General features: G+C 47.1%; 1 protein-coding gene across 1 annotated transcript in view; it reads right to left on the bottom strand.

Annotated features, from left to right (window-relative positions):
• LOC8030555 (FRAS1-related extracellular matrix protein 2) overlaps positions 1-12,121 on the bottom strand; it is an 88,826-nt gene that overhangs the window by 26,886 nt on the left and 49,819 nt on the right. The window contains exons 2-9 of the mRNA XM_042289694.1: positions 9,127-9,357; positions 8,423-8,548; positions 7,549-7,797; positions 6,716-6,865; positions 5,253-5,462; positions 4,452-4,649; positions 3,620-3,784; positions 3,318-3,500 (exon numbers count right to left, since the gene is read on the bottom strand). Coding sequence (XP_042145628.1) covers positions 3,318-3,500; positions 3,620-3,784; positions 4,452-4,649; positions 5,253-5,462; positions 6,716-6,865; positions 7,549-7,797; positions 8,423-8,548; positions 9,127-9,357 — 1,512 coding nt within the window. The remainder of the gene's footprint in view (positions 1-3,317; positions 3,501-3,619; positions 3,785-4,451; positions 4,650-5,252; positions 5,463-6,715; positions 6,866-7,548; positions 7,798-8,422; positions 8,549-9,126; positions 9,358-12,121) is intronic.

The following is a 12,121-nucleotide window of genomic DNA, read 5'->3' as shown; positions in this document are numbered from 1 at the left end:
TCTTTCAACGGCCGCGTCTTCCGACGCCGCACAAAAAAGATACAAAAGCGTCACCTGTTTCCATTTGACAAAGTAGTCTGGTTCAACCCCCCCCCCCCCCCCTTTTTTTACGTTACTGGACTGCTTCAAACAGCCACGTTGTCTTAAGTTACGAAGGCTTAAGTCGGCTTACACCACAAGTCACTGGGACATGTGTGCTTCATATGAAGCGTGACTATCAGTTCACGGAGATAGCTCAGCACCTGACATTCGAGACACAAATGTTTCCGTGACTTATACGTAACGTGAGAAAACTAAGAAAACGGTGCATGTTGTGTGAACCAACCTTATACCTACATCGTTGCTTAAGCAGCAGCGCTTGGTAGTGGTCAAGGAGATGCAGTATGTTCACAGCCGACGTTACAGCCGAGTCAAAAGATTCATCGAGTCAACAGACCCAATATTGGTCAAGAGATCCGAGTCAAGAGATCCAACGCGTCAAGACTCAAGAAAATCCAACATGGCCCCAGAGATCCACCGTGTCAAGAGGTCCAACGGGTCAAGAGGTCTAACGAGTCAAAAGATTTAATGTCGAACCTCTTGACTCGTTGAATCCCTTGGCTTTTTAGACCTCTTCACTCGCCGTGAATTTTTTACTTGTTGGACTTCAGGACCACGTGTTCAGCCCCTCCATAGCAGGAGAAAACAGCGCAAAAACGACACAAGGACTTTCGTCTACTTGTCCTTGTGTATTTCTTGCGCTGTTATCTCCTGTTACCAATATGCACCGACTACAGTCTATTTTACCACATGATGTACCGAAGGAAAGGCTACAGCCGCGAGCTTCTTCTTCTAGGGCACATATCGGCGGCACAAGCTCTCGCGCATTAAGGGCAGCTGCCAATGTCATGAGCTCACGCTCCTAGCCTTCGCTGCGGTACAACATAAGGTGAAACGGAGTATAGCCCAACTTCAAACTCTATTACCCTCCATAGCCATAGTATACGTGGCTTGCACTGACGTCCCACCAGCGGACATTGTGGTGACTGTACTGCTGAAAGCTTACCTTCTGCAGCATACATTCCACACCATCAGATTTGTTTCACTCGACAAAGAATAAGTAAGGATCACCACTTGCATGATTCAGTGGCGTCATATGCAAGCCATTGTATGGCTACAGTCAACAGCTGCGCCCATTAATTAAGGAACGAGCAGGCATTGTCTCTACCAGGGTGTTAAGAGTGGGCGGCGCCAAGCATGATGGCACGCCGGAAGGCAATCTGTTCGCGCGTCTATCCATCACGAGAGGCTCTTCCGCCTTTAGCGCTTTGTTGACTCGTCTTCAAGCGTGAGCTCGGCAATGGCATCCTGATTTGAGAGCGTGCGCGGCAGCAGGCGCCGAAAGACGAATGGCTGCACCCTTCCTGTTGGGGGGGCCCCCGGCCACCACAAAAACAACTCTGCCCTCTCCTGGAAGCAAGTCTAGCGGCGTGCGTTTAGGGCTCGAATTTTCTGCCATATATGGCTTTCACGAACGGCACATTAGCTGCTATTGTGGTAGCCTTGCTGCTGAGCGCGCACCATTTGCAGTATGCATTTCGCACCTCCAGATTTGTTTTTCTGGGCAGAAACAAGTAGGAATGAGCGCCAGTATGGTGCGGGGACCCCATGTGTAAGCCAAGTACTATTAAAACTATCATCACTGACAGGATTAGATCGGCAGAGAGGCCTTTATATGATCGCGCCTCCAGTACGAGCTTACTAGCTTCGATTGAAGTCTCTGGATCCAGGGAAAGTAGCGCCACTGCTTTCCCTTCCTGCTAGCCGGACATAAAGAGATACTAACATACAGACGACGACACCTCACAAGGTGATTGGCTGATCGGTCTCAGTTTTTATGGAAATCGCCATTTATGGTCCATTCAATTCTTTGAAGCTTCCAAATCGCCGTTCTGGACAAGTCGCCCCAACATCGCTACGGAGCATCATTGTACTGAAAGCGATCCTCGCATATATAGGCGTCTTTGGCACTATGCACGCAATCAACTTATCAAATATGCTTATCTCAACAAATCTGTTGCAATGAAATTATTGTTCTTCTTGGGTATTTCAAGAGAGTGAAATTGTTTTTCAATGTCCCCAAGCACCGACACCGCACGGGGGGTCGGTGCGACGATATGGGCTTGTTTCGACGGTGTGTGGGTAACAAGATCTCGGTTTACAACGATTCTCTCGATAGTGAAACATGTCACCGGAAATTGGAATCGGCTTACCAAGAATGAAGTGGTCAAGAAAAAACTACCCAATCCATGAAAGCTCCTGAGCAAGCGTAGAGCCTACAAGTCCTCTGCGAAAGTGCAGTTGCTTAGTGACAAAGGGATAGTACATATAGAACAATATATGACAAAAAAAAAAAAAAAACGTGTTGAAAACTTTGATTTTGTTAAGCCCTGAAAACGGGTTAGAGGGAGAAAAACTGATGTGCTCATTCTATGGAGTTTGCTTAAATGACATACGGTCACTTTATTTTTTTATATATATATTTATTTGACAAAACGCATTATAGCGATCACTAAGAAATATAATAGAAGGTTCAGCTGTCTCATTGAAAGTTATTTTGTCACCATATTTTTGGGCATATGGCCGTTTCGAGAGGTACTCGGGGAATTCCATGCAAATGGACGCAACATACTTATGGCCTATTCGACTGGGGCACACCGCACTCGTCCAGTGCAGTGAACTCTTTCCACTTTAGTACACGAAAGAGTGGCGGGGAGAGAAGGAAGCTCCCCTCTCCCCTCTAGCCTTCCGTGTACTACGAAACGCACTGCACCGGTGCAATGGAGACCCACACGAATTGGCCATTAGTATGAGCATGAAAGACGGATACAGGATTTTCTAGTTCAGTTACACGCGGTTACGTGCGGTATAAACTCAACTGGTTCAATCTTTGATAACTAAAACTTTACTTTTTTTCCCCCACTCGATCAAACATGACAATGTACAATTTAGCTTAACATCGCCGCAGGCAAGCTTCGCCGAGCTTTGCTAATGCTAAAACTATCGCATTTTCCTTTTGCATAATACGCTGCCACCAGAATATCCGATCGATACATTCACCCCATAAACTGCGAAAACTCAACTGATACCGTTAAGAAAAAAAACATCGTTTTGATCTTATCTTCTGGTCACTCGATTTTTGGCGTATTTATGACCGCTTTCTTTTTTAATTACTGAGGTGATTATATCACGGTACGCATTGCTCTTGTTAAGCAACGATTTTCATTTCTCGAGGTAAAAAAAGAAGCTTCCCAAAAGGAATAAGACAGGGGTATAACCTTGAGACAGGGGTACGTAGTCTTCTCCAGCGACGGCGGTGCCGTCTCTTGTGTAGACCTTCACGACCGATTTTCCCGTTGTGTCCCCAAAGCGGACGACGGGAATCACCAGATTGATGACGTCATCGGGGTTTCGAGGCTCTTTCACCATCAACCTGGTTTGTTGGAACTTGATCATTGGCTCTGCAACAGTCACCAAACGTTGCTTCAAAGTGTCAAACTGAGCATTCTAAACACAGTGCTGAGAAAAAAAATTTTAATGCTTATTGAGTTTGGTTGGAAAACGTGGTACAAAAACTCACGGTCAGCGTCGTCCTGGATTCGAACGCTTATGACGTTGGGTTCGCCCAGCAGGGCTGCGCCGGCGCTCGTACTTCGGGGTGTTCCAAGCAACACTCTCAACTCTTCGGTTCCTTCTCTAATGTTGTCGTTTTTGATGACGAGCTGACACTGCTTCTCACGGTCGCCTAACCAAAAAGCAAAAAAGAGGATACACGATGAACAAACCATATTATTCGACAATAAAATCCGCGTTTAGGGGAAAGAAACACCCCAATGACTATTCGCTCAACGAAATCCTCGAAAAACGAATTCGTACGCACCGCGAACCGAATTAACATCCAGAAGTGCCTTCACGCAAGTAGCGGTTGTAATCGTTGATCTTCGGCACACCTGCTTTCCGTATATACGGCACTTCAATGATTACGCAGTCCCACTGGCACAAATATTTTTACCCCGTCTGCCTCTGACACGGGTTGAACATTATGATATTGATCAAAATCATTAGGACGATAATACTTCGAATAACCTCTTGTGAATGTATCTTTTGGTAGCCACTGAACGGCGGTGTACTCTAGCGGGCGTTTTAGAGGGCGGGGTTGGTGGCAAGCAAACTAAAGGCCGAGAGTACATTACGCAGCAAAAGTTTGTTTTACCATTAAGACTCGACGATTCCAGTGTTCCCGTTGTGATCGAGTAATTTGTCCAGTAGAAATAATGATAATAAGCCTCGATTACACGTCAGCACGCCATTCATAATTGAAGCGAACGAAAACAGGAACCTAAATAACATCGAGTTCTGCAGCGCGGGCTTTCGCTCTACGCGAAGGATTACTTGCTGACAACGAAAGCTACCTGGTTGGAAAATGATCAGTGACTCGTCGGCGTTGGGCCTCTCTTCGAAGTCGAGGTCCACCCTGGCCGTGCCCTGCCTCGTGTAACAGCGTACCGAAGACACGTGCTTCAGGTCTCCGGTGCGGAGGACAGAGATGGGCAGCGTACCCACTTCCTCGTTCACGACGTACGCCTCCTCTTGGAAGAACATCTTGGGCACTGCGTAGAAAACAAGCGAACAGGCAAACAGTCTATCGGGTCCGAGTACTAAAAGGTGGCGCCAAGAACGCAGTGTCCGGTCACAATCGTTGTTGAAATGGCGTAGTTGCACTGCTCGTACATCATACAAGAGACGCGGAGTTTCGCCGCGGACATGACGATAAAATTATCAGGCGACACGACTTAAGCATATGTTCGAATTAAGCGGGTTTGCTTCGTACCGTAAACACCGGTTATAACGAAGTCGACGGGAATCGGAAATCACTTCGCTATATCCGCTATATCGTTATAACCGACTTCGGTTTGTGAAGTGCGAAAGGGAATAGAATATCGTTATCGCTTCGCTGTAGCCGCTATTTCGTTATAACCGACTTCGTTATAACCGGTCTCGACAGATATATATATGTATGCCTCAAACATTTCTGCAGACAGCATTCGTATGACCAGTGTGACGGGACAGTCATTCAAGGGATAAACATGCTTCAGACAGCGTCTGCCGACTCTGTTTTGTATAATGTCTTAGCAGCGTGGCCGAGCGGCTTCCATGTAAACATGAAGTGCGTGGACAGACACGGAGGAAAGAATGGCGGCTGCTTCTCGTACGATCCGAGAGGCTGTCGTTGATGGTGACGACGGCGGACCGCGGCTTGCCGAGCGTTCCGTTCACGGGCGCTCTGAGGACCAGTTGGAAGGTCTCGGCGAACTCGAGCACCGGGTGGCCGTAGTCGTCCAGGATGATTACTTCGACCGTCTGCGCCGTCGACCCGACTGGGAAATGAAGGAGGTGTCCTACAGCAATGTAGTCGTTGCCGGCTAAAAAGAAAAGGGGACAAAACAAAAAAAATGCCATTGAGAAATAAAAATATCTGGCTTTAATTTTTAAGTAATAAGTATATTAGGAAGTGCCTCCAGGCGGCTTTAGAAATGTCCGCGCACGTAAAACCCCCAAGAGGCGCCAGGAAGACGTGTGGACGCTTTGCAACAGTTGTGTGGGGGCGCCGCCATTATCCACGTCCAGTTTTTGTTTCCTCTTATTCCAATTACTTCGCTTCATCATTAGCATAGAATGACAATATCGCCACTTTAGATTCTATCGTGTTCTTCTCCCCAGCAAGCATTGGCCTTGGTGGGAGCTTGTCAATGCTCGTTTCAGTGTCTCGGTATTTCGGTAGGACAAGGGAAGGTCAGCAATGGCGGCTGTAATCTGGCGGGTGTGTAAAGCGTTTATATCCGTGCTCAGTGAATACTGGGGGCTCTTCAAGCTGCATAAAACGGCTTCTTTCCGGTGGTACCCCCCAATCGCCTATGATGGAAAATAAACAATGTTTCAACACGGTTACCCGGACACTCCGTACCCGAAGCATTTAATTCAAAAATGTTTCATTAAAACAAATGTTTTATTGCAGGCACATTTTATATCATTACACTTCATGCCAGAAGCACTTTTTGAAGTATGTAAAGCCATTTTAAGAGCCGTGAATGCCCCATGACTCGCGCTTTAAGCGTCTACGTTCGTGTTGTATGTGTTCGAGCATTGGACTGCGCTGTGAGTCGTGATGAAACAAACTGTACACTCCGTGGCATTTTACGTCCGGCCGCAGCGGATGCTACGAACCATCGCTGCCTATTCAAGGCCGTGCAAGTTTCCAGTGATCTTCGAGAGGACGTGCCGTGACGCGTGGAAAGTGTGGTCACGTGTTCTGTTAAACAGAGCCGGATTGGCCGAGATGACTTGTAGCGTCTACCGCAGTCGGACGTAAGGTGGAAACGGAGCATAGTTGAAAAATAGTTTCCTAAATGCGCGAGAGAGGCAGCCGACGTGTAAAAAAAAAAATTGCTGTTTGTTCAAGGCCTTGAAGAAGCGGTAGCTTATTGAGAAACGTTGGACGTAACGCAGAAGGTTCATTTTCAATTTTGTTCTTTTTGCCGGATTCTGCTGGCTTTTGCCTTATGCTCCGTTTCATCAACCTTACAATCGCGTCCGTTCACGAAGTGTTTCAGATTTGATGCTAAAAAAGCAATGCTCACAGGAATGACAGATTAACGCAGTATACAAAATGAGTCACCTTGGGCGCTTGGTGGACTCGCTGGTTTTGAGCGCACCATCACGGATGACGTCAGACTCAGGTCGGGTCCTTCCCTGAGAACGGTCACCTCAAAACTTCCCACGCTCTCTTCAACCTGGTAGCTAGACTCCTCGAAGTAGAAGAACGGCGCTGGAAAACAAAACAAAAATCAGAAAAAAAGTGATTAAACAGTGTACGGTCCCAAAAGCCTTAAAGCCAATATGACATTGACGTGACATGATATAGAACATGACACGTCCTGATTTTCGGCATGAAATTACCAGTTTTTCGGTAATGTGTTCACGAAGAGGTCGTGTAGAAATGACGACAAATTTGAAAGATGTGTGAAAGTATATTTCCCATCCCTTCGATCTACGCTGTGATTGTGGCTACCAGATCGCACTCACACCCTATATATGCCTGCACATTTAGCTTCCCGAGGGCACACATGGGCCAATCACCAAGCGAAGCGCAGATCGCGTTTTCGGGTCAAAACTTATTCTACGGCTCGTTATTTATTGCACATGGTTCATGAATTGTTGCTATTGGCACACCCCGAGCCTTACAGAGAAGTAGATACAGACAACATTTTAAACCTATGAACTGCAACCAGCGCTTTGGCGACACATATCACCATTACCAAAACGTAACCCGGCCGCCCCCGACCATCTCGAAGTGACTGAACAGCCAGTGAGCTAGAAGCATCACCCAATAAAAAGACTCAACCTACTATTCCAAGGCAACAAACACTGCTTAAAATAGCCATGTTCTTTCATGCTTAAGCTGTCCATGACCGCAGTCAATATGTCACGAAGACTTCTAGCCCAACTCACCATCCTTGGGATCAGGCAAGATGGTAACCACGGTCGTGTCGTTTCCGGCGATCTTGCCATTCACGGGACCTGTCAGACTGACGGTGAAGTTCTCTTCTCCCTCGTAGAGGGAGTCGTCGATGAGGACGACCCGGCACATTTTCGTGTCTTCCCCTGGTCTAAACCGCACGAGGCTGCCTGGCTCCACAGGCCTCTCGACGTAGTCCGAGTAGGACCGCAGAGGGGACGGCCGCGATCCTTGTGCTGTTCCTGTGGTGTCAGTAGAGATCTTTTTAGTACATTATAGTCCGTGACAAGGTAAGAACGGCATGGAGGAGCTTTAGTTGTCCCGCCTGCAGCGCGAGCTTCCTATTTTCGATAACGCTTCGCCACCTCGCCAGCCTCGAGCATGCGCGCGCTGCCAAAGCATGACAATAGCCTCCTCTATACTCACAAAGCCTGGCAGTTCGACGACGGAGCCATAGAGTGCCCGGTCGCAGATTTGGAGCGCGAGGATCTGGTAGCACAGAGCATCAAAGAGCCATTTCTCGGGGAACCTGGACGTCAGCGCACAGCTTTTGCAGTGGCGAGAACCCGAAACACACTTGTTCGCTCGGGAGATGTGTGTTTCGGCGTCTCGCCGCAGTGGGGCGCCAGTCACGTGGCTCTCCTTTCATCCGCTGTTTGCAGCTCCATCTCTTCCATTTCGGCGGCCGCTTGTTGTGGCGATCTGCCAGGCTTTGTCAGTATATAGGAGACTATGGCACGACAAAAAACAACGAGCACGTTCTGTTGGTCGGGAATCTGAAACAGGCGTATTGCTGTTCTCATTCTGTCAGTGACTTGTCCAATCTCAGCATAGCAATGACCATGGGCTCTTGCTCGCAGCACTTACCGGGTGAGGTCACGCAAAGGACTGCCATGTCCACTGACGAGTCTCCAGTTCGCTTGATGGCGAGAAACAGGTGACCCTGGTCTTCACGTACCGTCTCGTTTTTCCCAAGAAGAGACACGGAAGGTTCTGCGAGCAAAAACATTGAAAACAGCACTTCTAGCATAGTTGTTTTTTTATTTTTAATATGTGTTATGAAACAAGTTATCTCGAACCACTCGGCTAATCTGGGCACAATTCAACATTTGTCGAACTTTATATAAAAAGCAAGCGTACCTGGAAATATTAACTGCCTGCAATTTTTGTGTTTTACTTGGGTTCTCTTTTTTTTTTTTAAATAGTTAACGAATACCCGACAGTTCGTCTGCACTACCAATATTTTAATGGTTACGAATACACACAAAACATTTCAAAGTCACTTACAGCGCCTTTTATGCCATCACGTGCTTATTGAATGGGGCTATTGGTTACCCGTGGTGGCAGCCGTAAAGAAAACAATGCCTACCGATTCCAGGTTTACACAAGGTCTCTTTCCAAGTTCATCCAGCCAGCTTCGACTAGGGGCTACGAAGAAAGACTAGCGACCGGACAAACGGGACGACATGAGTAGCTGGATTGTTCAGTGTTTCCTGTAGTCGACACTACACTTTATTGTAGCGCTGAGTACGTATAAAATCTGTTTGAAATACGATGTTCGTGGCTCTTACCGTCTTCAGGATCATAAATGGTCACGGTGGCCTTCTCCGGAGACTCCGTGGCTGTCATGAAGGCCTGGTCCAGGACAACCACAAACTCCTCCCTCCTCTCGAAGAGCCCGTCGTCCAGGATCCGGAGCTTCCAGACGGCCTCGGCTTGCCCCGGGTTGAACTGAACCTGGCGCGAGTAGTGGCCGCTGAAGTCGGTGCCTTGCCTGGCCGTCAAGTTTCTGGCCGAAATGCCTGTAGTAAGATCACATTACTGTATGAATAGGGTGACCAGACGTTCTGTTTTGGGCCGGGACAGTCCCGTAAGGTTCATTTATACCAGACTTGTGCCTATCTCAAATACTCTACTCAAAATGCTGTATTTAAAATACCTTTTGAAGTATCTTCGTATCTTGCAAATACTTTTGATCGAGAGTATTTAATACTCTAGCTTAATTACATTTCTGAGTATCTTGTACTCATTATCTCAAATATATTTTTGACATTCCGCCATTTTCCGAGTTTTTGGGTATGAAGTGGCGTGGGCGTGGCACGAGAAAACGTGAACATTTTTTCGAGCAACCAAATCCTGTTGCTAGCTCCGATTAGCTAAGGTGACTTCGATTGAGATCGTGAAAACATCGCTTTTTTGCAGATAGTGACTCATATTTGAGCCCAAAGTTCGTACAACCAAGGTTTTCCCCTCGCCTTCGCAACGGCGCATTTTGTTTCCTAGAGTTTCCCCCGGAACATTCTCAAACAAAAGGAGTGGTTTTACGGAAGTAAAGAGAGCCACACTGAGGCGCAACGCAGACCGGGAAACGACCTACGAGAACAATGCAGACTGGAGTGTCAAGAGAGTAACAAATAAAAAGAAATATAAAGTGGACATACACACACACACAAAAAAAAATGTTTTGCTTTTTGTATATTTGATTCTGCTACGGCAAAGCGTCGAGGTTTTCTTTCGTTTATTTCGTTTTGTCGTCAGTCCGTCACTTATTGCTCTCGCGAGCAGTGTCTGTAAGCGAGTATTGATAAGCAGAGAACAGGAGAGGAAACGAACTAGGAGCTGGGTGACCTCTCAAAATGCCAACAAAGCGTCCCCAAACGTTGAGTGCCTTTCTGAACGCAACCTACTTAAGAAGGTGCGACCACTGCCGTGGCTATTATGTGGGTTTTCTTTGTTATCCATTCACTCATATCAGTATCCCAAGTTTGTTTATAGCAGGGTGTCGAACCGAACCCGAACCAAAAACCGGATCAAAACCGTTATTTTTGACCGAACTGGTACAAAACCGAAACCGAAATCGAACGCTTCATATTGAACCCGAACCGGAACGAAACCATAATGTGATGTGGCGGTTACCGGTTCAACGAAAGCGGTTCAGGGCCAATTGTGTCAATATTAAATTGAACTTAATGGGAAATCTGGCGTGCACATTTTTTTCTTAAATTTGCAATCCTACACACTGTCAGATATTTTTGCATTTCGTTTTTATTGCATGCGCAATAAAAAATATATCATCATCATAAGCGCAGACACAAAGAGACTTAGGTATCTGGGCCTCTAAACTCGTCAAACACAAAGTTAGGGCCGAAGTTGACGGAGCGCACCGATTGGTCTATCACGACGATGACTTTGCGCTTTTTTCGCCGACGTCCAATCAGCGCGCTCTGCGAACTTTCGGCTCCAACTTTGTGTTTGACGAGTTTAGGGGCCCTGGAGAGCTTCAAATTTACTTTGTGTCTTGGATTAACCCTGGCGGGCGCGGTAGCGGTGGCGGCGATTTCAAAGCACCGCTTGGTCGCTTGGCTACGAAATGTCCAAGTGTCGCAGCGGATCGCGCCACTCTAAGCACGGAGGCTTATGCGTCTGCGAATGTTTGACCTCAAGATGGACCGCAGTTGCAGCCGATGATCCAATTAGCCAATCGAGCACCGAGAGCTCACCACGTGACCTTCCGCTTGAGTGCAGCGACACTCTGAAGGAAGGTGCGACCGCGCTGCATCGGCAGTATAGTTTGTAGTGTCACCTGCGGTCCATTTCAATGAAAAACAATCTTTTCTTCAACGTGTTCAGAATGCTAGATTACAAAAAAACAAAAAAAAAAAAAACAACAAAAAAAAAAACATGGGTTGGGCCGTCGGAGGCAACGTGACTCGGCGATAATTCGAGGACCGGGGGGGGGGGGGGGGGGGGGGGAAGAAAGTGCTTTTGTTTGTACATTCTTTTTTGTAGGTTTGTCAGAATATACAAGGCCAGCGTGTCGCCTGTTCAACCCTTTCCTCATTTTTGTTTGAAGTCCTCTTTCATCGTCTTCAAGTAAGCATTCGAGAAACGTCGCTCGCTATGGTGGCATTACCGGAAGTTTGTTCGGTGGCTGACAGTTTCAAATGTGAGTACTGTTAAAAGTTATCACGGACTATACGTAAAAAAATCATGCTATGTAACTGGTTCGGAGTCCCTCAGACCGGGATATTTTCACAGGGTGTTGTTAGCGATAAAAAGTCAAAGTGACAAGACAATTAGCATCGCCACAAGATCTTTAGAACAGTGTTTTTCCGCCGGAACCCGAAGTGCTGTCAAGATGTAGTCCAATTTCACTATATGTGCCCGGTCATTGACACATCGGCCAGTCTGGCCGATGTATACACGAGTAACACGAGCGCCAGCTTAACGGAATTCGACAAACTACCCCAACTGCGCACTCGACGTACCTGTTTCCTTGTTTTACGGCACATTTGTTTCCTCGCGTTCCCCTTTCAGCCACTCTCGGGCATAGCTGTGACATCTTGCTGAGCCGAAAACAGGTAGCATGTCCAAAAAACACGTGTTTGCGGAACAAAACAAGCAACAAATATAGAGGGCAAGCAGTCCAGCTACAGACCTTTTTAGTGTTTACAAAATCAGAGCCCAGCGTGCGATCTTCGGAAAGCGAGCAAAGCACATTAAAGATGGCACCGGCCACAAGCTCTTTTTTGGAAAAGTCTATGGACCCATCCATAAATTATGTCC

This window comes from Ixodes scapularis, unplaced genomic scaffold (assembly GCF_016920785.2).
Source record: "Ixodes scapularis isolate PalLabHiFi unplaced genomic scaffold, ASM1692078v2 PGA_scaffold13__105_contigs__length_92229423, whole genome shotgun sequence".
In the NCBI taxonomy this organism is placed as follows: Eukaryota; Metazoa; Arthropoda; class Arachnida; order Ixodida; family Ixodidae; genus Ixodes; species Ixodes scapularis.
Note: the sequence above shows the minus strand (reverse complement) of the source record. Positions and strands in the feature narration are given on the sequence as shown.